Source organism: Bombyx mori, chromosome 17 (assembly GCF_030269925.1).
Source record: "Bombyx mori chromosome 17, ASM3026992v2".
Taxonomy (NCBI): domain Eukaryota; kingdom Metazoa; phylum Arthropoda; class Insecta; order Lepidoptera; family Bombycidae; genus Bombyx; species Bombyx mori.
In genome coordinates, this window is record NC_085123.1 from 4,674,272 (window position 1) to 4,701,662 (window position 27,391).

At 36.1% G+C, this 27,391-nt stretch overlaps 1 protein-coding gene across 3 annotated transcripts in view; it reads right to left on the reverse strand.

Annotated features, from left to right (window-relative positions):
* LOC101739666 (protein eva-1) overlaps positions 1-26,744 on the reverse strand; it is a 106,899-nt gene extending 80,155 nt beyond the window's left edge. For 2 of the 3 annotated variants that reach the window (XM_021347816.3, XM_012691013.4), the window contains exons 1-2: positions 26,379-26,744; positions 15,758-15,969 (exon numbers count right to left, since the gene is read on the reverse strand). In XM_021347816.3, the coding sequence (XP_021203491.2) occupies positions 15,758-15,830 (73 nt within the window). In that variant the 5' untranslated portion in view covers positions 15,831-15,969; positions 26,379-26,744. Of the gene's footprint in view, positions 1-15,202; positions 15,229-15,757; positions 15,970-26,378 lie in introns of those variants that run through there. The other variant, XM_062673299.1, reaches the window with a different exon arrangement.
* Between the last annotated feature and the right edge of the window lie 647 nt (positions 26,745-27,391).

Genomic DNA, 27,391 nt, shown 5'->3' on the forward strand with positions numbered 1-27,391 from the left:
TTGTAGGACCTATTGTGAGTCCGCGCGGGTAGGTACCACCGCCCTGCCTGTTTCTGCCGTGAAGCAGTAATGCGTTTCGGTTTGAAGGGCGGGGCAGCCGTTGTAACTATATGGGTGGCACATTTGCGTTGTAGATGTCTATGGGCTCCAGTAACCACTTAACACCAGGTGGGCTGTGAGCTCGTCCCACCATCTAAGCAATAAAAAAAAATTATTTACGATTCCTTCTTCATTAGGCACGAAGAATTCAAACTCCGCTCTCTACAAAATAAAACCATATTTCAAAGTATTACTCCGGGAAAAATGACTTTTATTATATCTTATTTCAAGTTCTACAACTGCTTCGAAACTTAAATAAAAAAATTCTAATATCGGCCAAAGTGGTGTGCACCTAGTAAGATAAAGTGGTAACAAGCGTTTTTCGCACTACGCTGCACCCTCGCCTGCTGTAAACAGAGCAGTGTCTTTTAAATTGTAAAACGGAATAGGAAGTCACAGGGAACGAGTTCAAAGGAAATTGTTAAAATTCCATGTAGTTTTTCATGACTTTTATGCTAAGTAACATAAGGTGGATTTTAAAATACTTAACATTGAAAAAATAATACACAATTTCTTTGAGAACTGGACAGTTCGTATGATTTCATGAGCTATAGGGATTTAGGTTGACGTAAAAAAATGGCGGAAATTTTCAAATTTATTGACTCAATTAACTGTTAATTTAAAGTAAAGTTTCAATTGTTTTATTTCACAAATGTATTAATTTACCCTTTTTGATTTGTTTTTTTGAAGGATATTCTCTTGTTAGTACTTTTTAGATTGTGTTTTAGTAATCGGTTGCCTAGTAAATTGTTAAAATTCCGTGTAGTTTTTCATGACTTTTATGCTAAGCAACATAAGGTGGATTTTAAAATACTTAACATTGAAAAGATAATATATAAATTCTTTGAAAACTGGACAGTTCGTATGATTTCATGTGCTATAGGGATTTAGGTTGACGTAAAAAATGGCGGAATTTTTCAAATTTATTGACTCAATTAACTGTAAATTAAAAGTAAAGTATTTATTTACCCTTTTTGATTTGTGTTTCAAGGATATTCTCTTGTTAGTACTTTTTAGATCTTTGTGTTTTAGTAATCGAATGCCTATGGATATGTTGTATGATTCTGTTACCAACTAATAAAAAAAACTCTATTTTTTTCAATCTTTCAGCCTTTTTTTTCTGTATGGTACCACCATTTAAATGAAATTAGGATAATATGATTGAACCGCAACGAATAAGAGAAGCAATTTTTTATTTTTTTATTTTTTTACATCCTCCGAAATTACTTTCGCAATAGCATCTGAGCGTGATTAACACTATCCATCTTAAAGTATGAGGTCGTAATCTAATTGTATTGTTGAGAACTCATAACATTTTAGAAGCCATTTTTTTAAAGGATAAGACGTCCGGTGTATTCGTGTTGAAGCGATGCACCGGTGTTCGAATCCCGCAGGCGGGTACCAATTTTTCTAATGAAATACGTACTCAACAAATGTTCACGATTGACTTCCACGGTGAAGGAATAACATCGTGTAATAAAAACCAAACCCGCAAAATTATAATTTGCGTAATCACTGGTGGTAGGACCTCTTGTGAGTCCGCACGGGTAGGTACCACCACCCCGCCTATTTCCGCCGTGAAGCAGTAATGCGTTTCGGTTCGAAGGGTGGGGTAGCCGTTGTAACTATACTGAGACCTTAGAACTTATATCTCGAGGTGGGTGGCGCATTTACGTTGTAGATGTCTATGGGCTCCAGTAACCACTTAACACCAGGTGGGCTGTGAGCTCGTCCATCCATCTAAGCAATAAAAAAAAAAAAATAAAAAAAAAGCCATGATGTCTACACTAGCACCACTAGAAGTGATTAAATAAATATAATAGAACTGTCGTTAGTACGTCAATTACTATTTACCGCTATTAAAAACGTTTACTAAATTATTTACTACTAAAAAAAGAACCAATAAAGGCCGAATACTGACTTTTTAGCATCTTCATTTGTTGAACCTAGACTTTGGCTCTGAGATTTTACCGAATGAAGGTGAAAACGAAACACTGAAAACGAAGCACAATGCGACTTGTTTTCAGCACATAAGACTGCTAAATTTGCGCGTTTTTATGTAAAATTTTCTTTTTCAGTGTGATAAATTTCGCGGCAATTTAGTGGCCGCAGATTATAATCAGTAGTGGTTTCGTATAGGGCTTATATGCTTGCAATATTTAATATTAAAAATGCTACATGACTGGTTAAATTGTATTAACTGCGGACGAAACAAACTACCTACGACTTAGTGAATTTAAAGAAAATCATTTTATCTGACAGCCCACATGATAAATTTCGCGGCAATTTAGTGGCCACAGATTATATCAGTAGCGGTTTCATATAGGGTTTATATGTATGCAATATTTAATATTAAAAATGCAACATTAATGGTTAAATTGTATTCACTGCGGACGAAACAATGTTTTTACTACCTACGACTTAGTGAATTTAAACAAAATCGTTTTATCTAACAGCCCACAATGGCTCGGCCCGTTTTAATAAATTATGCAATTAAAAACTTGAGCTTATCGTGAACGTAACAGGGCGAAATAAGACATGACGCGGCCATTTTGTGCATGCCTCATTTAATTTTAAGAGGATCGTTAAACGAGATTCGGCGAAAAAACCCTTTTGTACATTTAAAAACATGTTGTTTTTGACTCCAGCAAAGAAAAGGGCAAACTTTGACTGTTTTTGACTTACTAAAAACAGTTGAAACTCAATCACAATCCAAACTTAAAATAGATTCGATAATCAAATCAATAATCGCGAATTTAATTTTAATGTATAACATTATTTATAATTAAACGGGCCCATATTATTAATTTTTTGTTGCGCAAAATTATATAATCCCGTCCCATATTGAGTATTATTATCTATGTACATACATATTTCATGCTTCTTTCTTTTGGAACGAAGTTCCTTATCGCGCGTTGTGAAAGGGGGCTAGACGGAAAAAAATTCTTACGAAAAGTTGTCACGACACTTTTTAGATCCGTCATTCTGACCAATCAACGTGTAGGCGCTTATCGCGTGACATTGCTCGTATCCGATTGGTCCGCGTAATGAGTACAGTTTCTCGAGATAGCGTTTCAACAATAGTAATTTAGTTCATAGTATTGTTTTCTTCTTCTTCATAATGCCGTAATTTATTATTATAACTTAAAAAAAAATTACAATTCCTTCACTAATTAATCGAAAGAAACTTCATTCCATCCGGGTGTCCCTTGACACCTCTGAAGTTTTTTTTCTTTTTATATGGGGTTGAGACCTGGACTGTAAAAGAAAGAGAAAGAAGAAGGATCGATGCATTAGAAATGTGGTGCTGGAGAAGGATGCTCCGTATATCTGACGCATATATAGACTGAGCATCGCACCAACGCCTCGATCCTAAAAGAACTAAATATCTCTCAAAGGTTGTCGTCAATAGTGCAATCCAGGATTCTTCGATATTTTGGATACGTATCGCGATGGCCAGCAGAGTCTATCGATAAACTTTTTGTTCAGGGTAGGGTCAATGGTAAGAGATCTCGTGGACGAATCCCCATGCGCTGGACTGATCAGGTGAAAGACCTTACTGAAATCCCACTTAACGAGTGCGTGCGCCGGATCTCGGTTCGCAAACTATGGAAAACATCTGTCAAGGCTTTAATAAGCAAGAATTCCACATTACCACCACGACTGCTCTGCCAAGAGCAACCGACTACGACGACATATTTCATGCATGGCTCTGCCACGTTTCTTTGTGTCTGTCGCTAAATGCTTTGTTGTCAGATACAATCACTTAATAGCTTCAAATGACTCGCGTGACAACTACAGTACCTTATTACTGGTATAAAAGACAAAGATTCAATGAAACCAAAACGTACTTGTCGGAGTCGAACCGACTAAAACCTCCTGTCGCTCAACAACCAACGTCCAAACCTCGCATGAGACAGAACTCATGAAAAGGCAAAAGGAGGAAACTGAAGCGTTTAGTGCGGAGCACATCTCTCCCATCACCCTCCCCCTCGGGACGGCGGACTGGCGGTCGTCGGTGCCATGACCACCAGCCCTCTCGGTCAGCAGGCTATCCGAACTCCGCCTAGATGGCGTCCGAAATAGGCATAGGACTATTAACCTGTGAAGGTTTCCGGACTGCACGATCATCAGTAATTATGTTATTTTTTATAATGTTGTTACGTCTTCATGGAAGCCCGTATAGTAAGTACTGTACAATCAAATTATTATTAAATCTAAATATCATTACCCTACGGACATTCCAAACACATTATAGATAACCTGTTGAACCTTTAAAAATCAACAACAATCAACTCAACTCAAAGGCTGTTAATGGCTCGGTATGGTTAATTTACCTACTCGGTCGCAGATATTAGTGAATCGTAATATCAACTAATTGGTAATTGGTCGCTTTCAATTAGTTCCAGACGTCAATTAGTTCTATGGGTCTCAGAAATTCGAGGAATCGTAATTCAGAACTAGATAAAATTGGCTCAGAAGCAGAGGTGTGCTGATTAGACTCTTGGGGTTCGGGGAAAATACGTTGACAATTATGACAATCAGCTCAAACTATTACCAATTTCCATAAGTCTTCACGACCAAACATTATCTAATACTAGCTGACCCGGCAGACGTAGTAGTGCCTCAATCAATAAATAAAAGACACATCAAGGGGACACATCAAAGGAAAAACAAAATTGTTTTTTTTTAATATAATTCCGAGCTTTTTTATATTTTCTCACCTTTTAAACCTTCCCTGGACTTCCACGAATAATTGAAGACCAAAATTAGCCAAATCGGTCCATCTGTTCTCGAGTTTTAGCGAGACTAACGAACAGCAATTCATTTTTATAAGTATAGAGATGTGTAGGTATAAAAAGCGTTTTACGAAACGCTTTTTAAAAAGCGAATATATCGCATTAATGTTCAAATGTTTTATGTTCATAAATGTATTTATATTATGTACATACACTCGCCTTTTATTCGATACAGATTCAACTTTATACAGTTAATGTCGGTACTTCAGCGAAGGTTTTTTTCATAATACCGTACTCCGCAAATACCTTTGATTCAGTTAAAGGGATTGTTTTTCATTTATTTAGCGGTAATCACGGCTGAACGTTGTCGGGTTTCGGTAGTGACCCATAAAAATTCAATCACGTCTTCAAACAAAACTCTTAAACAAACATTTGATTTCCATTAAAACATTGTATGTAGTCAAAGCGTACATACAGGCTTTCGGTGAGACGTGGCCGGCCAGACTTACGGCCATTATCCCTCGCTGGGAGCCACTTCAGGGTCATCAGAGCCCCGTATCACGTCCATTTTACGCGACCACTCACTGTCCCACATAAAACATTGTATACGACATTTTTGTTAATCATTTTCCCCTTTTTTTTTTCAGGATTCTTATGGTAATTTAACTTAGATTGAGCTAAGCGCAGCCATTAACAAAATAAATTTGACATTCGTTTAACCAGCTTTACTTTAAAGTCATAATGAAACTTAAAAATTACAAGTACTGTTTTGTTAGCGTATTTCGGTTTCGTGTAGATGCCTGCCGTCTTGTATGGATCAGCTTGTTGGACAACGAAAGTGGCGGATGAAAGGCGATTGCATGCAGCAGAGATGCGAATGTTGCGATGGATGTGTGGAGTAACGAGAATGGATAGAATACGGAATGAATATGTTAGAGGAAGTCTGAAAGTGACACCTGTGACAGAGAAGCTGAGGAGTGCACGTTTGGGATGGTATGGACATGTGATGAGACGGAATGAAAATGAGGTTGTTAAGAGAGTGTTAACTATGAATGTGGAAGGATTTAGAGGAAGAGGTAGACCTAAGAAGAAATGGATGGATTGTGTGAAAGACGATATGGGTAGGAGGGGAGTGAGCGAAGAAATGGTATATGATAGAAGAGTATGGAAGGAGAAAACATGTTGCGCCGACCCCAGGTGACTGGGAGAAGGGCAGGATAATGATGTAGATATTTTGATAATTAGAGTTAAATGAGGGCATTTACATCGTAAAATAATTACTATCACCAAGTAATAATTAGGTTTCATTTATTTTAGAATAACAGTTATCATCCCCTGGAAACCGGGCGTATTACAACTTCGCAAAATAGCCTGAACTGTATTACTACGAAAACTATGGTAATACAGTTCTTCATTATTAGTATTAAGGCGTCTTGTAAGTCCGCACGGGTCACAGCAAATACCACCACCCTGTCTATTTATGCCGTGAAGCAGTAATGGACTTCGGTTGGAAGGGTGGGCCAGTCGTTGTATCGTAAGACTCAGACTTATGTTTCAAGGTGGGTCGCCACATTTACGTTAGTGTCTATGGGCTCCGGTAAACATTTAAGGCCATGTGGATCGTGAGCTCGTCAACCCATCTAAGCAATAGAAGTTTAATATAAAATAAAACAGTTACAAAATGAAACTGTAGTAAAGGTGGCTAGATAGGTGCTATGCTCTTCGATGGAATGTCGTCGTGGCCCAAAGGATAAGACTTCCAGTGCATTCGTATCTAGCGATGCACCGGTGTTCGAATCCGATCGATTGGCAAGTACCAATTTTTCTAATGAAATACGTACTTAAAAACATTCACGATTGACTTCCACGGTGAAAGAATAACATCGTGTAATAAAAATCAAACCCGCAAAATTATAATTTGCGTAATTACTCGTGGTAGAACTACTTGTGTGTCCGCACAGGTAGACTTATAAATGTATATTATAGATAGATACAATTCCTGTCCTTGTTTATTTGCGTTACTATGTTTATGTATTTCACACACACAATCGTGGCATCAGTTTCGATACTTGACTGCTTACAAGGCCGACGGAAGTGTGTTTAGGAGTTCTTAAGGCACTCTTTGGTGTGTGATCCTTTTCCTAAGGGCAGTGTTTTGTAGTATTTCTCGTAAGTATTTGCAAAGGTCTCGAGGTCTTTTATTTGTTTCTCCGAAAAAGCTTACTATTTTCTTTCGCAAATGGCCTTTGTAGTTTTACGAAGAATGGATACGTAATTAATACTACTAGTGGTCCCGCAGTAGTCGAAATTCGACTATAATTCATTAGAATTGTATAATAAGTTAATACACTATTATGATTGTATTTTATACTTCTATAATCACAAATAAAGACAAACAATATTTAATCTATTTTAAATTTGACCACAGACGTCAAGAACAAAAGTTTGAAAATAAATAGTATGCATGCGTGTGTGCGTCAAATACATGGTATGTAGTGTGTGTAATGTTTTCTTTATTGATTTAATGTATCTTTTATGCATTATTTTAAAAAAAAACTTGTGCACTTCTTCTCTATATTTTCTATAAGTGTGGAAAATTTCACACTCCTCCGTCCGCGCAATTTTCGTAAAAGGGATACAAAGTTTTTGCTTCACGTATTGATATTATATAGATTTTAAGGGCCGAATTAAAACTGTTATCTTTTCAAAATCGTAATTTACACAGTTTCCTCCTTTCTTCTATATCGTTCCCTCACTGCTGAGGATCGCAACCACATGTGACGTTCTTCCACTGTGTTCTATTATGGGTGGCATGGATCGCATGGTACAGACCACCAAGTGCTTCTCTTACTAGATCTGACCATCTGGCTGTTGTTCTGCCCACGGCGCGCTTGCCCTCTATGCGACCCGTAATTATGAGAGACATGTCTGGAAGACATGAATTAGAGAAGCTTCCTTCTATGTTAGAGTAAAAATTCTATAAAAATATCATCGCGAAACAGTAAAAAATAACCCCTCTTATTATCGAGAAATATTAGGAGCTTGATAGTGAGATTTATGACGCCGCGTCACTTTCGTAAACGGGCTTATAGTCTCAAGATGCACCTGACGTTAGCTAGTTCTCGGCTACTTAGAGCCTACTTAGAGACTCGCTGTTTATTACGAGCTGCCGTAAGCTACAAATTGAAATAAATGATTCCATGCTAACATAGGTCTTCCTGAAATAGGTACAATGTTTCACGGGTACAGAGTATCGTCCATAATACTAAATTATACTAATAGCAACGCGCTGCAACGCAAGAATATATGTGAATAACACGAAAGTTACGGTGTCGATGACTCAGAAGATGTCAGCACGACTACACAAACTAAAGCAATAAAGAAAGACGAATCACTCCGACAAGAAATTATTAATAAAGAAATAAGCTAACAAATATTAACATATTTAGTCAATTGCAGTCAGAAATATCCATTACTCGTCGCTATTTACTGCATTCACTCTGGACATTAATTATTTACTAGTGATGCCCCGGTAGTCGAAATTCGACTATAATTAATAGAAATATAAGTTTGTACTCTTATGATTTTTTTTTTTTTTTTTTTTTTTTTCCTACCTAAGCTGATAGCCCTAGCGGCTATTTCAGCGTAGCCTTAACTTTAGTAGGTGAGCTCACGGGGCTCAAACCTGACGATGTTGCTAACACGAACCCTAGCAAGAGTCGTGCTTCGCAGAATCTACCACCGGATCGGAAACGCGACCCACTGAGAAGATCCGGCGAGAAACTCAGTGGGCTGTGTCTGAGAGTTAATTTACTCGTCGAGCCCTTCGTCGCAAGCGACGGGTTCGACGAGAACGGTGACCGGTGCTTGAAGTACCTAAAAGCACCGTTAGTGGATCAGGAGGATCCGAGATGACGTGTTTAGGGCGACGTCGACTGCTTTCCATTCTGTCCGCAGGATCGGGAATGTAGTTACCGGCGGCCACGATGAGAGGGTTCTCGTGTCGTGCCGCTTTATCGAAGTGGCGCATGGACGCCGACTGAAGATACTTACTGATGGACTCTAAGTCCAGGTCGTCATGGAGGTCGACGTTCCTGACGAACCACGGGGCTCCGACGGCTATCCTGCAAAAACGGGATTGAATAATTTGAAAGGATTTTAAGTGTATGCGGGCCGCGTGAGCGAACACTACACTTGCATAGGTCATGACGGGGCGTATGCAAGTTTTGTAGAGTGTCACCTTATTTCTAAGGGACATTTTACTTCGCCTACATATCATCGGGTAGAGACGTCCTAGAATGAAGGCGGCACGGTCGCGTACCGTCTTGATGTGGGGGCGGAATGTCATCCTACTGTCGAGGGTGACGCCTAAATATTTGACCTTCGGGGCCCACGGTATGGGCTGGTCGAACATCGTGATTGGGCGAACGGCGGGGGCGGGGTTATTGACGCGCCTAGTCGGGAGAGGGATGCTCAGCGTGGTGTTCGGAGGGCGACCCCTTTTGAAGAGCACCGCTGTGCTTTTCGTGGGGTTAATGTCGATGCGCCACTTCCGGAACCACTGTCCCATGGTGGTAGCTGCGGTCTGAAGTCGTCGATGAAGCAACGCCTTCTTCCTACACGAGTAGTAGATGGCGGTGTCATCGGCGAAGAGCGCCAGATGGGTCTCCGGAGACCGGGGTATATCGTTGATATACAAACTGAATAGTAACGGGGAGAGGGCGGAGCCTTGCGGGACTCCGGCTGTGACGTGACGGGGCCGGGAACGCGTTCCCTCGACTCGATATCGGAACGAACGGTTCGACAAGTAGTCTCGTATGATGAGCACGAGCCTGTCTGGCACTCCCATGTTATACAGTTTGTATATCAAACCGTTGTGCCAGACTTTATCGAACGCCTTCGCTATATCGAAGAAGAGGGCTCCTGTCGGAATGGCTCTTATGATTCTATTGTTAAAGACTTTTATACTTCTACTAGCTGACCCGGCAAACGTTGTGTTGCCTTAAATAAGATTTCTAGGGAAATTCTACTGTAGTAATAAAAACCTCATTGAACCACATAATACTTCATTATAAACAAAAAAATATATCCAAAAAATTAAAATAAAAAATAAATGTTTGGGGTGGACAACCCTTTTCACTTAGGGGTATGAAAAATAGATAGTAGCCGATTCTCAGACCTACTGAAAATACTATTGATACACAAATAAAACCAACAAAACATGGCTGAAAAATGTATAGTATTGTATAGCTCTCAAATATATTAAGTGTATAATCTATGATGTATAGTGAGTAAGTAATACAGGAGACCAGCTTCGTCCTCATCCCTACTACGTGATGTTTGCTGGATCAGTGGTGACACCTGGTGGGGATAGCTGATCGATTGATAGTTGATCAGTAGTCGACCGGAGAGCGCGGGAGATCAAATTCAATTTAAAAAAAATCATAATTAAAGGAACTTGAAATTATAAACTCTGAATAAGAATTTATCGTACTACAATTATAATATTTGATTGCCATCTTGCAACCTTATTGCGGATGGAAAAATAGGGGTTGATCGTATAAGTGAAAATTGAGAGTAATATGATTTTTTTTATTTTAAGTCATGATAAAACTAAATAAAAAACTTGCCAAAAAAATTAAATTTTATAATTAACAAAAAATAGGGGTTGATCATAGAGGGATGAAAAATTGAGAGTAACATCAGATTTTTTATTTTAATTCATGACAAAATAAAAATAAAAATGAAAATCTTGCCAACAAAATTAAAGTTTATAATTAACAAATAAAAAATAGAGGTTGATCGTAGAGGGGTGAAAATTTCAGAGTAATATGATTTTTTTTATTCTACGTCATGACAAAATAAAAACAAAATTCTGGCAAAAAAATTTAAAGTTTTTAATTAGCAAATAAAAAATAAGGGTTGATCGTAGAAGGGTGAAAATTGAGGATTGTATGTATTTTTGTATGTTGTATCATAAAAAAATAGAAATTAAAAATTTTGTCTAAAAAATAAATAAAAAAATTTAGGGGTGGACTACCCCTAACATTTAGGGGGATGAAAAATAGATGTTGGCCGATTCTCATAGATACCGGATAAGCACAAAAAATTTCATCAAAATCGGTCAAGCCGTTTCGGAGGAGTATGGCAACGAAAACTGTGACACGAGAATTTTATATATTAGATAATCACAAATTTCGCTAAGACTACACTATAGAAAAATATTAATAAAGACCAACAATATTTAATGTATTCTCGATTTGACCACAGACGTCAAGAACAAAAATTTTGACAATAAATAAATAGTATGCATGCGTGTGTGCGTCAAATACATGGTAGAGTGTGTAAGGTTTTTTTTATTGATTTAATGTATTTTTTAGGCATAATTAAAATATATATATATTAACATTCGGCACTCCTTTTCTATATTCTCTATAAGTGTGGAAAATTTCATACTCCTCGGTGCGGGAAATTTTCGTAAAAAGGGATACAAAGTTTTTCCTTCACGTATTAATATATAGATAAACTGAATATTCACTAAAAAATTTAAAGGTAGCTGTTTAAAATACGCGTAAATCATGTTTAATTCAATATCTAACAATGTTCTAGAACAATCACATACCGCATAATATTTCATAACCCATGAATTTGTAATATCGTACTTCTCACTAAACTTTCATACTTGAAGTAACAGAATAGTAAACATTACTTTTAGTCGGACCAAGTTTCGGTAGTAAAGGGTCGAATAACTTTGAGAAGGTTTTTTTTTTTTATTGTTTAGATTAGTGGACGAGCCCACCTGGTGTTAAGTGGTTACTGGAGCCCATCGACATCTACAACGTAAATGCGCCACCCACCTTGAGATATAAGTTCTAAGGTCTCATGTTTTAGTTACAACGGCTACCCCACCCTTCAAACCGAAACGCATTACTGCTTCACGGCAGAAATAGGCAGGGCGGTGGTACCCACCCGCGCGGACTCACTCGAGGTCCTACCACCAGTAATTATGCAAATTATAATTTTGCGGGTTTGATTTTAGGTAGAAGGTAATATGGACACGCAAATGGATAAGTCAGTGTTTGTTCGTAACAGTAATACATAAATTATACTGCTATCTATCTATTCACAGCCTTTTCTCTTTCTTGACCAATCCCAAAAACCACATCTAGTGAACAAAAAAAATTGAACACGTTTTTATCTATCCAAAATTTAATTACATCAAATTTTTTAAAACACCTACCTAACGGGGTAAAGTTACATTATTTTCAGTAGCCCGTAATGTAAACGTCCGTAGCCTAAGGAGTAAGACGTCGGGCGTGTGCTATTTACTGGCTAAATACTGTTGCAAAGTATTTAACAGTAACAGTTTGAAGGGGGAAACAGCGTAAAATAAAATTGAGACATTGTTCTTATATCTCAACGCGAGTGCTGGTATTCACGCTTACAATGTACGAGTATATTCACTCTGGTTCTTATATCTGGATGACCGTGGCTTGTATGATTCTACATAGCAACATAAAAACTGGTGGTAGGACCTCTTGTCAATTCGCACGGGTAGGTACCACCACCATGCCTATTTCTGCCGTGAAACAGTAATGCGTTTCGGTTTGAAGGGTGGGGCAGCCTTTGTAACTATACTGAGACCTTAGAACTTATATCTCAAGGTGGGTGGCGCATTTACGTCGTAGATGTCTATGGGCTCCAGTAACCACTTAATATCAGGTGGGCTGTGAGCTCGCCCACCCATCTCAGCAATAAAAAAAAACGTTTTGTGAAAATTCAAATAGACTTAATATAATGCACATGTATACGTTCCACATACAACAGGCCCTAAACTAGACATTTCTTCTCTATTATGATTATTGAAAATCCAGACACCAGAAAATTACATTAGAAATTAAAATAAAAGTCTATTAATACTAGTTATAAGGTGTATTGTTAACCTGCACGGCTAGATGTCACTCCTCTGATAATTTTGGCCACGAAGCAGCAATGCGTTTCGGATTGAAGGGTGGGGCAGCCGTTGTATTTTAGAACTGAGACTTAGAACACATATGTGAAGGTGGTGGAATGAACGCTGTCGATATCTATGGGCTCCGGTAGCCACTTAACAGTGGGTCGTGTGCTCATTCAGGAGCTCCCTTTGGTTTCAATTATATTTAATTTTTTATTTTGGTTTTATACATATATCAGATTTTTTCCGAGCAATAATTCATATTGCTCATAAAACACCTAGTATTTTAGAGACAGGGAAGATAAAGGAAAGAGATCGTGCGGATGCAGCCCGATATGTTGGTTCGAGAAAAATCCGCATTACACTAGAAACTCCATTCCACGAAGCCCTTCGCGTGGCCAATGATCGGAAACACTGGAAAAACATAATCTATATTATCTATATTATATATTATAATATTATAAAGAGGAAAGATTTGTTTGTTTGTATTGAATAGGCTCCGAAACTACTGAACCGATTTGAAAAATTATTTCACTGTTTGGAAGCTATACTATTCCCGAGTGACATAGGCAATAACCTTTTTTGAAAAAAATTAGGGATCCTAACTAAAACTCCAATAATATAACCAAAGGTGTAAAAAAATACCTAAAATATTCTTTACATCGCGTGCCCTGCAAAAATTAATGATGATAGAAAAAAATAATGTACTACGACTTTGTAGAACACAATATTATTTGCAAAAAATGTCGCGACAGCAGATGTTTAACCATTATAGTTATGCTGCAATAAGTGTTATTTTATTTAAAAAATAAAACAACGTCGTAGAAAGTTTTGTTAAACACCCGAGCGGAGCCGGAGCGGACCGCTAGTAAAGAATAAAATCCAGTCTAAACATGATGGTCACGACCCTGAGCAGAAAGGACGCGAGGAGTAGTAGAAGGCATTTAATCCGATCAAAAATGTTTTTGAGAAACTAAACTATGCGAGTTAACCAAAAACAAACCTAAAAAAACATTATCATATTTTTACAATAATAAGAACTTACACATGAATAAGTTTTTTTTTTTTTTTTCTCGTATCCGAGCGCTTTCAACAAAAAAAACGAGTCATTTAAAAATACAATGATGGAGTACTACTAAAGTCGGTTATTAGTTTAACATATTATTTTGTCTAGAATACTGACTCGATGCGGAGTACAAATAAGTTTGTATCAGTCCTAAATACACAAATCTCTCTTGAGTTGCTTCATAAAATTTGTATTTCCAAGTTAGCGTACTCTACGTTCAACAATACTATTGTAACTTAACAAAAAAAATAACTTAGAATTAGAAATGTTTTTGTTAATCATTGTGCGTGAAAATTCACTAGCTTCTACGATGAATTTCAATGGAAAATAGACGCTAAAACGTACGCAAGTCAGAATGTTGTGATTTCTATCACATTCTCGCATAAGTATTCTACTAGATGATGACCGAGCTTTGGTCGGTTTTTTTTTTGATAACGCCATCTTATCGTGTCTTTAAAGCGGTTAGTTGCCCTCAATTAAGAAAAATAGTATTATTATTCGCCAATAGATGTCGGGAAGAGTTGATTATTGAAAACACGAATAAAATAACATTTTCTGAAAATAAATCGTAGCTAGATCGATTTATCGCCCCCGAAATCCCCTGTATACTAAATTTTATGAAAATCGTTGGAGCCGTTTCGGAGATTCTCATTATATACATATATATTAATATACAAGAATTGCTCGTTTAAAGGTATAAGATTAAAACACCGAATAAATATTTTAATTATGTTTGTCAAAAGTTCTCGCTACATTCCGGGAAACTGACGAGGGACCAGAATGACAAACGGATAATAATTAAGTAAATTATGTTCCCGGAAAACGCTACCTACCTCGGAGATTAATGTTATGTGACACTCCAGTTTATTGGGACTCTCGTGCTGATAATTAAGAATGGAAAAATACAGAATCTTCTGCCAATACTATCTAGGAATTATTAATATTGGGATCCGGTAATCGAAACTGTAATTTAATGACTTGCCATATAATCTTCAGTATGTTGTCAATATTGGGTCGTTGATGACTTATCGACTCGATTTGCTCTGACTTGACAAAATGATGTACCCTAAAAGTTTCATTTTTGAATAGCAAAATCATTAAATTTACAAAGCAATCTTATAAATTTATAGATATATTTTTTATTATTATATAGGTGGAAGAACTCACGGGCCACTTGGTTGTAAGTGGTGACTGGAGTCCATAGACATCAACAACGTAAATACCGCTACCCACCTCGAAATATGAGTTCTAGTTTCAGTTTTTAGAGTACAACGGCTGCTTCACCCGTTAAACCGAAACACGTTACTGGTTCACGACAGAAATAAGCACGATGGTGGTACCTACCCTTGGGGCCTCATCAGACGACTGCTCTGCAAGAAGTAAATACGCAAATTATAATTTTCGGGAACACACGATATTATTAATTGTGGAAGTCATTCGTATTTTTTTTTTTTTATGATTGAAAGATTACTGGTGGCCCGAAGGCCTTCTCAGTTTCACCAGGACAGGTGGGCGAGCAAAGGCTCAGCCAGGAGGTGTGGTATTTGCTAACAGCTGCCCGAGCGCCTCCGAAGGAGACCTAAAACTCAAGAGCAATTGCTTCGCGAATGAATCTACTATCGGATCGGAATCGCGACCCGCTGAGAAGATCCAGCGAGAAACTCAGCGGGCGGATGCATGGGAGCCATTCGTCAACGTGTCTTTCATAAGTATTTACATTTAAAAGTTGATACCTGCCAACGGGATTCGAACATCGGCACACTTCGACAGGTACGAATGCACCGGGCGTCTTATCTGTTAGGCCACGACGACTTCGAATGCTCAAATAATATGGTCTAGTGTTTTTCTGTCATGCAATACCGTATCCAATTTCCTGCAAATGTATTCACTATTACTCACCGAGGTTATCAGCCTTGTACAAAGGAAAGATCGCGACCCACAGTACAACAAGCAGGCCTGTTTTCCGCTCCATCTTCACTCGATACAGGCGTCAGTTAGCGCACAGTTCACTAAACACTTTCACTTGACTGCACATGGCAAAGTTTTGCTCCGGAACAAGCTATGTCTTTAGCGCGGAAGAATAAAGGCGACTGAACTTTCCGCTTCGGCGTCTGAAACAATAAAGAATCTCGTTTGGTATTTTGTATCGACGGATTTCGCTAGTTGAAATTATGTATTGCTTGTTGTACAGAACTCAAGAAAAATATGCGTGAGAAGTTTCTTTTAGATTTACCAGTAACTAGCGGCCCGATCCCGCTCCGCTCGGGCCTTTAACAAAAATCTCAACGATATTTGAGTCGTCTATTATCAAAGGTGGTAATCTGTGCATTTGGAAAAAAAAAAATTTATTGATATGTCAATACAGATTGATTTGAATATAATCGTCTCCTTCAAAGAATACGGTTCAAAACCTGCATTAAATAAAGGTTAATACTTAACTTTTTATTTATCTAAGATGTCGTTCAGAAGAGTTTTGTGACTGCCAATGGAATACAAAGTCAATAATTCGTTTTTCTGATTTACCAATAATTGTCCAAAAGTCACATTGCCGGCTTTGATAATAGTCGACTCATTTGACGTTGTTTTTTTTTTTAAGTAAAAGAGCACTTATTGCAGCATAACTATAATAGTTAGACATATGCTGTCGCGACACTTTTTGTAAACAATGAGTTCTACGAAGTCGTAGGACATTATTTTATGCTATCATCAATAGTTTTCGCAGGGCACGCGATGTAAAGAATACTTTAGGTATTTTTTTACACCTTGGGTTACATTATTGGAGCAAGGGTCCCTAATTTTTTTTTTAAAAAGATTATAGCCCATGTCACTCGGAAATAGTGTAGCTAAATAAAGAACTTTTCAAATCGGTTCAGTAGTTTCGGAGCCTATTCAATACAAACAAACAAACAAATCTTTCCTCTTTATAATATTAGTATAGAAGTATAGATTAGTATAGTTGAGCTACATTTTTGGGAGGAAGCCATAGTTAAATACACTTTAATGTGTCAGTTGTTAGATAAATACTTCTATCGAATACACAGCTTATTAAATTAACTGTTATTGATGGTAAGGCGTTTTATAAGTTCGCACGGGTAGGTACCATCGCCGTCTCTTTTTTTCCCCCTGTCTATTAGCTGGTAAATAAGAGGCTATTCCAGCTACGCCCGGACGGGTAGGCGAGCTCACGGGCTTAACCTGAGAGAATTTGCCAACAATGGCCCTAGCAAGACTAGTGCTTCGTAAAATCTACCACCGGATCGGACTCGCGACTCGCTGAGAAGATCCGGTACAACACAGATTCTGCCTAACCTCCTACGTGGCTCCTAAATTCCTAATCCCTAATAGTACTTATACCTTTTTTTATTGAAGGATTACTTGATAGGCACGTAGGCCTTTTCAGTTTCACCAAGACAGGTGGGTGAGCATGAACTCAGCCAGGAGGGCTGGGATTTGCTAACAGCTACCAGAGCGCCTCCAAAGAAGATCTAACAATTCAAGAACAGCTGCTTCGCGAATGAATCTACTACCAGATTGGAATCGCGACCATCTGAGATGATCCGGCGAGAAACTCAGTGGGCTAGTACCTATTCTGTAAGCTGTTAGTAGTGCTATAATGTGACGATTAAAATCGGCCGCACAACCCTTGTGCTTTCTGAACCGAAGGATAGTACTGCCATTTTATTAAGGCAATTACTACTGCCGATTTCTGTTGTGTCTTCAGTGCCACAGACCGACCCAGTAATAGGCTACTTTACTGGTGGTAAGACCTCTTGTGAGTCCGCGCGGGTGGGTACCACCACCCTGCCTATTTCTGCCGTGAAGCAGTAATGCGTTTCGGTTTGAAGGGTGGGGCAGCCGTTGTAACTAAACTTGAGACCTTAGAACTTATATCTCAGGGTGGGTGGCGCATTTACGTTGTGGATGTCTATGGGCTCCAGTAACCACTTAACATCAGGTGGGCTGTGAGCTCGTCCACACACCTAAGCAATAAATAAAAAAAGGCCGAGTTTATTTTCGGTGTTTAACTAAATCAGCTTAATAACAAGTTGATCATTTATTTACACACTCCAGAAAATAATCACCCTCGATAAAAGTAACAAACAAGTAGCCAGTTATTCCGTCAATTGAACCGAACGAATCATTCAATGAAAGTTACAAATGAATTTATTATTTTTTTACAACTCTTTGAAGCACAACAATAATCAAGTAATTGTTTTTTTTTATTCGCCGAATTCTACGACACACGCTTCTTTCAAGCATGCGGATATCATAAACTCTTTTTATGACTTCTTTGATATTTCTGCATAAGTCGAGGCTTTATGCAAAACTTTCTCATGCGCGATGTGAGCAAGTATTCTACAAAGAATTCATATTACAATTTTAATTTTCTAATTAAATCTAAATTGGTTTTTCCTCTATAAATCAATCGGCAAACTCTCAAATATTCTGGACACAATTGAACAAATGCTTAGATGTTTATAATTTATCTTTTAAGAGAAAGAGGGTATTTGGTAATATATGGACTATATAACAAAACGAATAATAATTTTAAAAAAATATTTAAAAAATCAACACAAAAAAACTATTAATTTCGGTTAAAAGAGACAAAGAATTCCAGCAAAAAAATAATACTAACATTGTTGGCACTATGAGGCGCTAACGTTCCAGATACGACAAAACTAATCATTGTATTTAGCATCCGCCAGTATCACCAGCTGAACAACTGTAGCTCCACTTGTCAAACAAATAAAGTTTAAATTAGGTCGTAGTATTTTGTTTCATATGAAGACATTGGTGCTCTCTCAGTTGTCACTTTATGTAATTAGATTTTATGTTTGGAAACAAAGTTTCATTGTGTTCATGAATGCAGACTTTGTGAGTCACATTTGGACGAATATAAACAAGACAAACAAACCAACGATATTTTTAAAAGCTTTTGTGGGCTTACTGAGTTCTGTTTTAAATTTTACTAATTTAGCACCCGTTTTGAAGTGATCTTTTAAAATAACGTAATTGAAATGGTGTTGCCGGAATATAGATAACGTATTTATTTTATTAGAATTAGATTCATGCTATTGTAAGTTTGAAAAGCACAGCACAACGGAAGTTTATAGAAATGCCGTTTTGACAATTTAACAAGATAATCACTAGTACTTTTAGCGGGGTTCAATTTAAAAGTATAATAATGCTTATTGAAAAATATATCTATCCTATACCCGTACAAATATATGCTTAAAAATGAAAATTATTTAAGAAAGATTATATTTAAAAAAACAAACTCATAAATTATATAAGTTTATTGTAGAGGCCAATAATCAATAATCACAAATCGTTCAAAACCAAACGCAGCCAAATAATATTTCCCTCAACGCAAAATTACAAAAGGCACTTACGTTAACATAAACAAGGAAAAAATGTTCAAACGCCGCGCCGTCTCTATTCTGAATGCTTTAGTCAGGGCGTGGACATATCAAAGCTAAAATCTACCGACGATATCAAAAGAATTGAAATATACACAAATATAATATACATCAATATATGTTCCAAATTACTATAAGTAGAAATGTTCTTCTTATTTCTGTAATGAAGCAATCGTCCAGTCCCTGTTCCATTTTTGAAGGTATTTATTTCGCATCGGAAATGTGATCATAAATCAATTACGTAACTTGATCCCAATAGACTAACACATAACAAAACGATAAATCGAACCAGAGATAATACATAAATAATAGAAGATTAGAATACCGGGAAACTACTACACCTAGAAAATGAAAATAGTATGTAAGCAAAAAGGAAAGTTAACGCTAATAGTTCCTCTGGAAAGCTTGCCCGTAAAGTATTTCCAGTAAAGCTGACACAAGAAGTTAAGTAAAAACATTTGAATATTAGGTCAGAGTCAGCAAGCGCTCATGTCTTGGATGGCTGTATACATATACAGACTTGGTTACCCATTTGAGCTTGGACCGTTTCGTATAAGAATCGAAAACAAAAGGCCGATAACGACGGATACATTCGGACGGTAAATCTTTCGTAGCCTCCCTTTTTTGCGCGTTACTACCAAAATTTATGATCGCCTTTATACCAGTTGACGACAGCAAACCTAGATATCTTTGGGTTGATATGGTTGGAGAACGTAAGATCTAAAACAGCTGAATTTTCATTGATATCTTAGAAATAGTAAATCAGGAAAAGTTTTGTTATAATAATAAATGATATTTCTTTCTTTGGAGGAGGCCTTTACCCGATCCGGGGTTCTTGCTAATTAAATTTTACTGATTCATTACAAAACTCTTTTACATCCTAAATACTAACACATACATTTATATATATTATATATTTTTTTAAACTTTGTAAAGCAAGAAATAAATGGCTTATTATTATTATATTATTATTAATAAATGATATAATGAAATTTATAACAATTTTGAAATGAGACATTTTGATATTTTACAAGCTTTCGAAATTATTTTTATAGAAACATTTTACGGTTTGGGTAAATAAGGTTACAAATTTCATATCAATACAATTGCACTGGGAATATATATTATAAATAAGAAAATAGAAGCATTATGTGATTTTGACAGCAAGATATTAATCCTTTTGAGAGCACATTCTTTGTCCACGCAAAATGGTTCAACTTATACTGGATTTGGGACTAGACAAAGATATTTAATACTTTGGGGTATTTACCATGGACCTATGCTATATGACGTGTATTATAATCTGAATAAGAATAAATGAGGATGGTGCGATAAGGAACTAAGGACGGGCGTAGGCAAAGAAATGTATTAGTAACTCAAAGAACTCAGAGTCAAGTGTTTAAGGTTTTTTTTTTCTTGTACCTTTTCAGTGAATAGAGTTAGGTTAATTTTAGAATAAGTTCTTCTAACATTGAATAAATTTATGATACATTTAAATGAAATTATTTATAGCCTCAAAAAATTTAATAACACTTAAATATAATTTAATGAACTGTGTTTTACATTTAATTTTATTATAAAAAAAAAAAAAAAAACATTTATATTCTATTTACAATTTTACAAAACATTATATTAACCATTTACAATATTAGTTGCTTTCATTTACATATAAAGTTATATATTATATTTATATACTATTCTACTCAAAACCCCCTTATCATATATTATTTTACCTCTCATTATAATAATTATATTCAAATATTTAAATACCTATGCATCTTGTTAAATTTCGAAGTAGTCAATAGCGTCGAAATTTAATAAAAGTATCTATTAGCTTTTATATATTAAAAAAAAGTTGTGCTATAGAATGAAGCTTTTTTGACAAATTACGTCTTTTAGTACAATGATATATTTTTATTAGTATAACGCATTTAAACCGCCGACGAAATTTAAACTAACCATTTCCAAGTGATGTAGTTCTGACCTTGTAATGTCAAGTTACAATGACCTCAGACTACAACATTATCTGAGTATATTAAACATTGTATGGACCGGAAATACATTTACAAAACAAGATCAAGCTCACCAAAATTCCGAACGATAATTATAATTTTTTCCTTAAAAATATTAACTGCAACCTAGAATTAAAACCATTAAAATTACGAATCAGCGAACACACAGTTGTACACTAAAGCAATACTATACTCGACCCGACATTGCTAATATCCCATGGCATTTACGGAGATAAAAAATATACCATATTTTAAGTGTAGCTTTAAGTTTGTGTTAAGTGTAGCCTTAATATATTTTCTAAAGCTCATCAAATTAAGTTCAGATATATGTTATTGTGTAAGAAACATACAAATATTTAATACAGATAAATTAATAATAAAGGTTTATCCCTAAAGAAGTCCTTTATATAATAAAAGGACATCTGTTCAGAGCTCGATCATTGTTTAAACAAATGAAAGGCGTACAAGACCGAAGACAAGGAAATGTAAACAAGTGAACAGTTTAAATTAAATCTACAGCTCTCTAGAAGACTCATTCATTGCGGCTCAACATTAAGATGGCCAATACAAAAGTGGCATGGCCGCGATTACCCTCTTTTATTACTCGGGAATTTCACAAAAAATCATCCCCTTTATTTTATACCTCGGGGATTGTAAGTTAACGGAGATATTCGCAGAGTGAAAGGTAATTTTTTGTTTTGTTAAAAAGGAAGCTTTAAATGTTGTTTTCGAAATGGATAATATTTATGTGTACAGAATGTGTCCAAGTTATTTTTTTTTTTTTCTAAAGCTAATTTCTCCTGCCTGTTGTCACTTGTCGAAGGTTGATATAAAGAAATTTGACTTCTTATTTCAATACGACAAATCGGGTCGAAACCACTATCTTTGTTAAAAATATCTGATATTTGCGATCTAATTATACATTCTTGTTCTTGTCTCATATACATAACCACGTCAGGAAAACCCTACCAGCCATTATTCCACAGTATAGAAACCTAGCCGAAGCTATTGGATGGGTACTGTTTTTTAATATTTTAATTGTATATATGGAACAAGGCGCTCACTTCTCCACCGATGTTTGACGGAGCCCACTGACATGACATTGACAATGTGAATGCCTCCGTCCATCCCGAGACATCAAGTTAAAGTCTCAATATTATACCTCGCTCAGACTTCCAGCAAGTGCATGAGGACTTCGCTGCAAAAATAGTCAGGTAGGTGACACCTTCCCATGCGGTCTTACAATACGCCCTACGAGCAGTAAAATCTAATTAATGCTTTGACCCCATTTTCAAAAACGGCATACAAGAATTGGAAGTCTTATCACGCTCAAAGGTATTTTTCGGACATACAACAAAAATAATATTAGAAAAGTTCTTTAAAAAAAGTATATTTAAGAAATTATATTTTAACATAGTAATTCTTATTTCAGTATTACCCAAAGAAGTCCAATATACCTACTAAGGGACATTCTCACACTGGAATACTATCTTGATAAACTGCTTTCAATTAATCTTTCTTATTGAGAAGCTTATGAATTTGGAAATAAAATAATTTAAGGAATCAGATTATAGTTTATTGGATTAAAGAAATATTGTTTATGTTAATATAGGAGAGGAGATCGAAATCTCAATTTCAATATATAATTTATGTGTAATAATGAAATGAACCATTAAAACAACAACGTATCAATATATGTATTAGATTTTGGAACCTAAGGATTTGACATTTAATTGTATTATTAATAAATCATAATAGACATGGATAATTGATTTTTGTTTGGAAAATACAAATAAGATTTGCGATAATTAACTAAAACTCAGATTATTATATTTACACAAACTAAAGCATGCAGAGCCTTCAGGTGTATATTAATGACTCGATTTTAATTTCGAAACAAGAATCTTTGAAATCGTAATCAGTTTGTTGTATAATAAAACTAGTTTAATATTCTCAGGAATCGCTTATAACCCTTTCCATTTTTTATCGACACCACGCTCTTTAAATCTACTTTATTGCCAACAAATATAGAGGGGATAAAAGTCACCCTGACGGTGCTTGGTGGAAAATAAAATCTCAATAAATATTACTGTGTAAGCGCGCCCTAGCTGGGATGCAAGGATTTCAGATAATGTAATTAGATTAGTCAGATAATGTGATTTCAGTAATGGACATAATTACTGCATACAACTCCTTTAAGTACTCTATATAGAACATCGGTACTAATAATAAAGAACATTAAAGTGTCTAGGCATACCCTGTCGAAGATCAGAGCGTGATCGTAGAATTCACCACTATATAGTATAAAACAAAGTCGCTTTCTCTGTCCCTATATCTGTCTGTCCCTATGTTTGCTTAAATCTTTAAAACTATGCAACGGATTTTGATGCGGCTTTTTTTAATAGATAGCGTGATTGAAGAAAAAGGTAACATAATAGCATAGTATGTATAATAACATCCATTAAATAGTGAAGAAATCAATAATAAATCACAGTTTTCGAAGCGAAGCGAGGCCGGGTCCCTAGTAATATAATAAAGAGATGTCGGTTGGTAGTAAATGAAGCATAACGTAATTTTTCTCCTTCTTACGGTACAGCACAATTTTTCACAACCGAGTATTCTCTTATTCCTTGCAATATTGACTTTTCAAACATACTTATATAAAAAGGAAGTAAGTAAGCTCCCAAATTAAAATACAACAAAATAGCAAAAAAACATGGGAAGTATGATAACAAAAACTATATCATCCACAGGTTATACATCTTTAAAACTGTTTTTAGTTAAAAACTATTTTCTAGATCATCCTTTTAATAAAAGCATCTAAATGCGTATAGGCAAAAACAACATAGTTATGTACCGTTTTCTTGTTTGCTCGTCAACCGATTTAATTCATTCGATAACTCTTTTTTTTTATTGAGAAGTTTTAGTGTTTCCACTGAGATTTATTTGGACAGTTATTTATTACAAGGAAAATCGAACAAGTACCATTTTCTCCACGGTTGGTCAATAGATTTTTATTGTTTTTGTTCGGTAACTATTGTCGAGTTTTAATGCTGTCAATTTTGAAACTAAATCGAGTTGTCGTTCAATGATGGAAATTTGGACGACAACTAGCATCAATAAATAGAAATCAGGAATATATTTTTTTATTGTACAGTAAAGGGTTTTTTTTTTATTGCTTAGATGGATGGACGAGCTCACAGCCCACCTGGTGTTAAGTGGTCACTGGAGCCCATAGACATCTACAACGCAAATGCGCCACCCACCTCGAGATATAAGTTCTAAGGTCTCAGTATAGTTACAACGGCTACCCCACCCTTCGAACCGAAACGCATTACTGCTTCACGGCGGAAATAGGCGGGGTGGTGGTACCTATCCGTGCGGACTCCCAAGAGGTCCTACCACCAGTGATTACGCAAATTATAATTTTGCGGGTTTGATTTTTATTACACGATGTTATTCCTTCACCGTGGAAGTCAATCGTGAACATTTGTTGAGTACGTATTTCATTAGAAAAATTGGTACCCGCCTGCGGGATTCGAACACCGGTGCATAGCTACACACGAATGCACCGGACGACTTATCCTTTAGGCCACGACGACTTCAACCTCCTATAGGTAACCCTCCTATAATGCGGTAGATACATTCCTAAAAAGCCGCGTGTTGTGCGAAACCGTGTTATATGAGATTCGAAGCCAGTACAAAAAGAAGAGCAATTTTTTGAATGAATCATCTCAATTGTGCCTGTAGTATTTTTTTACTTATTATACATAAAGAATAAGCAGTAAAATTTCGGTTATACCCATATATTTTGTGTTCATAGTGCGTAATGTAATTTTCTAAATATATTTAAACTAAATACTCTTTATCGTGTTGTAGAAGTGCCGCGTTATTTATAATATGGTATTGGAGAATTTTCCTTTTCGTGTTAGAGTGGAACTGTTTGTAAAATACCGTGTTATGAGACGCAGTGTTACATGTATAATCAATTATCATGGTCTAAAGAAACAGTCGTCACGAATGTAACGGCAGATCGTAACCTCTTCTTTTAGAATTAAACCTCTTTGAAAATATTTGTTTTTAAATATCGTTTCTGTCATCGAAAACAATAACTTATGTTTTTTTAAATTGACTATAGATCTAGAATCTAGTCGGGTTAGAAATTAGGTTAAAATTATCTTCTATAAGCTAAGCGATTAACGGTGCGTAATTATTAACATCAAAACGCGATTACCATCACCTTTTTTTTTTATTGCTTAGATGGGTGCACGGGCTCACAGCCCACCTGGTGTTAAGTGGTTACTGGAGCCCATAGACATCTACAATGTAAATGCGCCACCCACCTTGAGATATAAGTTCTAAGGTCTCAGTATAGTTACAACGGCTACCCCACTCTTCAAACCGAAACGCATTACTGCTTCACGGCAAAAATAGGCAGGGAGGTGGTACCTACCCGCGCGGACTCACAAGTGGTCCTACCACCAGTAAACCACCTATTTATGGAAAGCAGACCGCAATATTAATTTCAATATTTAATTTATAGATAAACAACAACGTATCAATATATGTATTAAATATAGGAAGATCAAAAAAGTCTATTAACTTTAGGAATCATTTATAAGCGTTAAGCGCTGTGGATATATCCCTTAAATAAATTAACCAAAGATAAATGGGGCTAGGATTTCTTGCGAATTAGTGGATGTCTCATCAATCAAATTGGGATCCAAATCAGTATTAAGTAAACGCCTAACAAATATTTTGCAGTATCCCACTGACAGATCTTTTTTTTTTGTGACAATCTAAAAAAAAGGCTTATTATTTGTATCAAAAGGTTTGTAAATGTTACTAATTTAATTAGAGAGTGACATTCAAGAAATAAAATTGAAAATCAAATTTCAAATAATATAGATACGTGAACATTTTTTTATGATGAAACTTCACTCTTCAAAAGAACTTGGACAAATTCACATTTATCTCTCTGCCTAATATTTCGGGTTGAAATATGATACACAATTATTTCAAAAAGATATTCACTAATATCTCCATTTCTATAAAAAAAGAATCAAGCCAACGTAACTAGGTACGTACCCGATATTTTATTTCCTTCGAACAACCAAAACCCCGCAAACGGATTCACGAAGAAAATCATTACATCTCTCCTAATTAAAATAGCGCGAAAACATAAAATTTCCGCACAGCACAGAATATAAAGTGGCACCTCAACAATTTACCACAAACGGGCTTAATTTATATAAATCTCTCACTAAACAAAGTTTCAGAGTTTCACTTATTCGCTCGAGTTTATTTTTGCGTTCTAAATTTACGCGCGTAAAATGTGTAGCTTGGCGAGGAGTACGCCATACGCTGGCGATAACAACGGTGGCGTTCGGACGACTGGCTCTGAAACATCGGCGTATCTCGGAGCTTGCTCTCGCCCGCCCAAAGTGCGCAGAGCCACTACTATTGGTTTATGGCATTTTAATATCGGTTTCTTTTTTTTGTATTGACAAGCTATTTTTGTTTCCGATGAGATGTTTGTGTCTTCGCAAGGACAATTTGTTACGCAATCTCTAAACATTTAAACGTTCTCTGAATTAATATTAAGGATTTGCGAGAAACATAGGCATTACATTTTTTCGGAACGAATTGTCAAATTATAATACCGTGTTCTTTTGTCATTTAGTATTAACTATACAGTTTTTATTATCCATTGCAAGTTATGTATTCGAAGATGTTTCTTCCAAATTTTCTCTATCTGCATTGCAACAGCTAACAACAAATAAAATTTTCACTACATCAAACTTGAATATCTCAAGGATATTGTTGTTCATCAATCATTATCATTAAATGAATTCGGATTAAAGGTATTTAATTCAGATCTTCACTCTAAAATAGTAAATCGTAGTAGGACCCCGGCTACATTCAATAGTATGTACCTGACAACACCGAACCACATAATTAAATAACTACCTTCGCTCCGTAATATACACACAGTTTCAGCAGCTCCGAATGACTTCTCGTTGTTAGCGAATAAAATACAAGCTTCATACAATCGGGCCTTTTCTGAACAAGGTTTATTCGAGGCATTACATCCTTGGGCA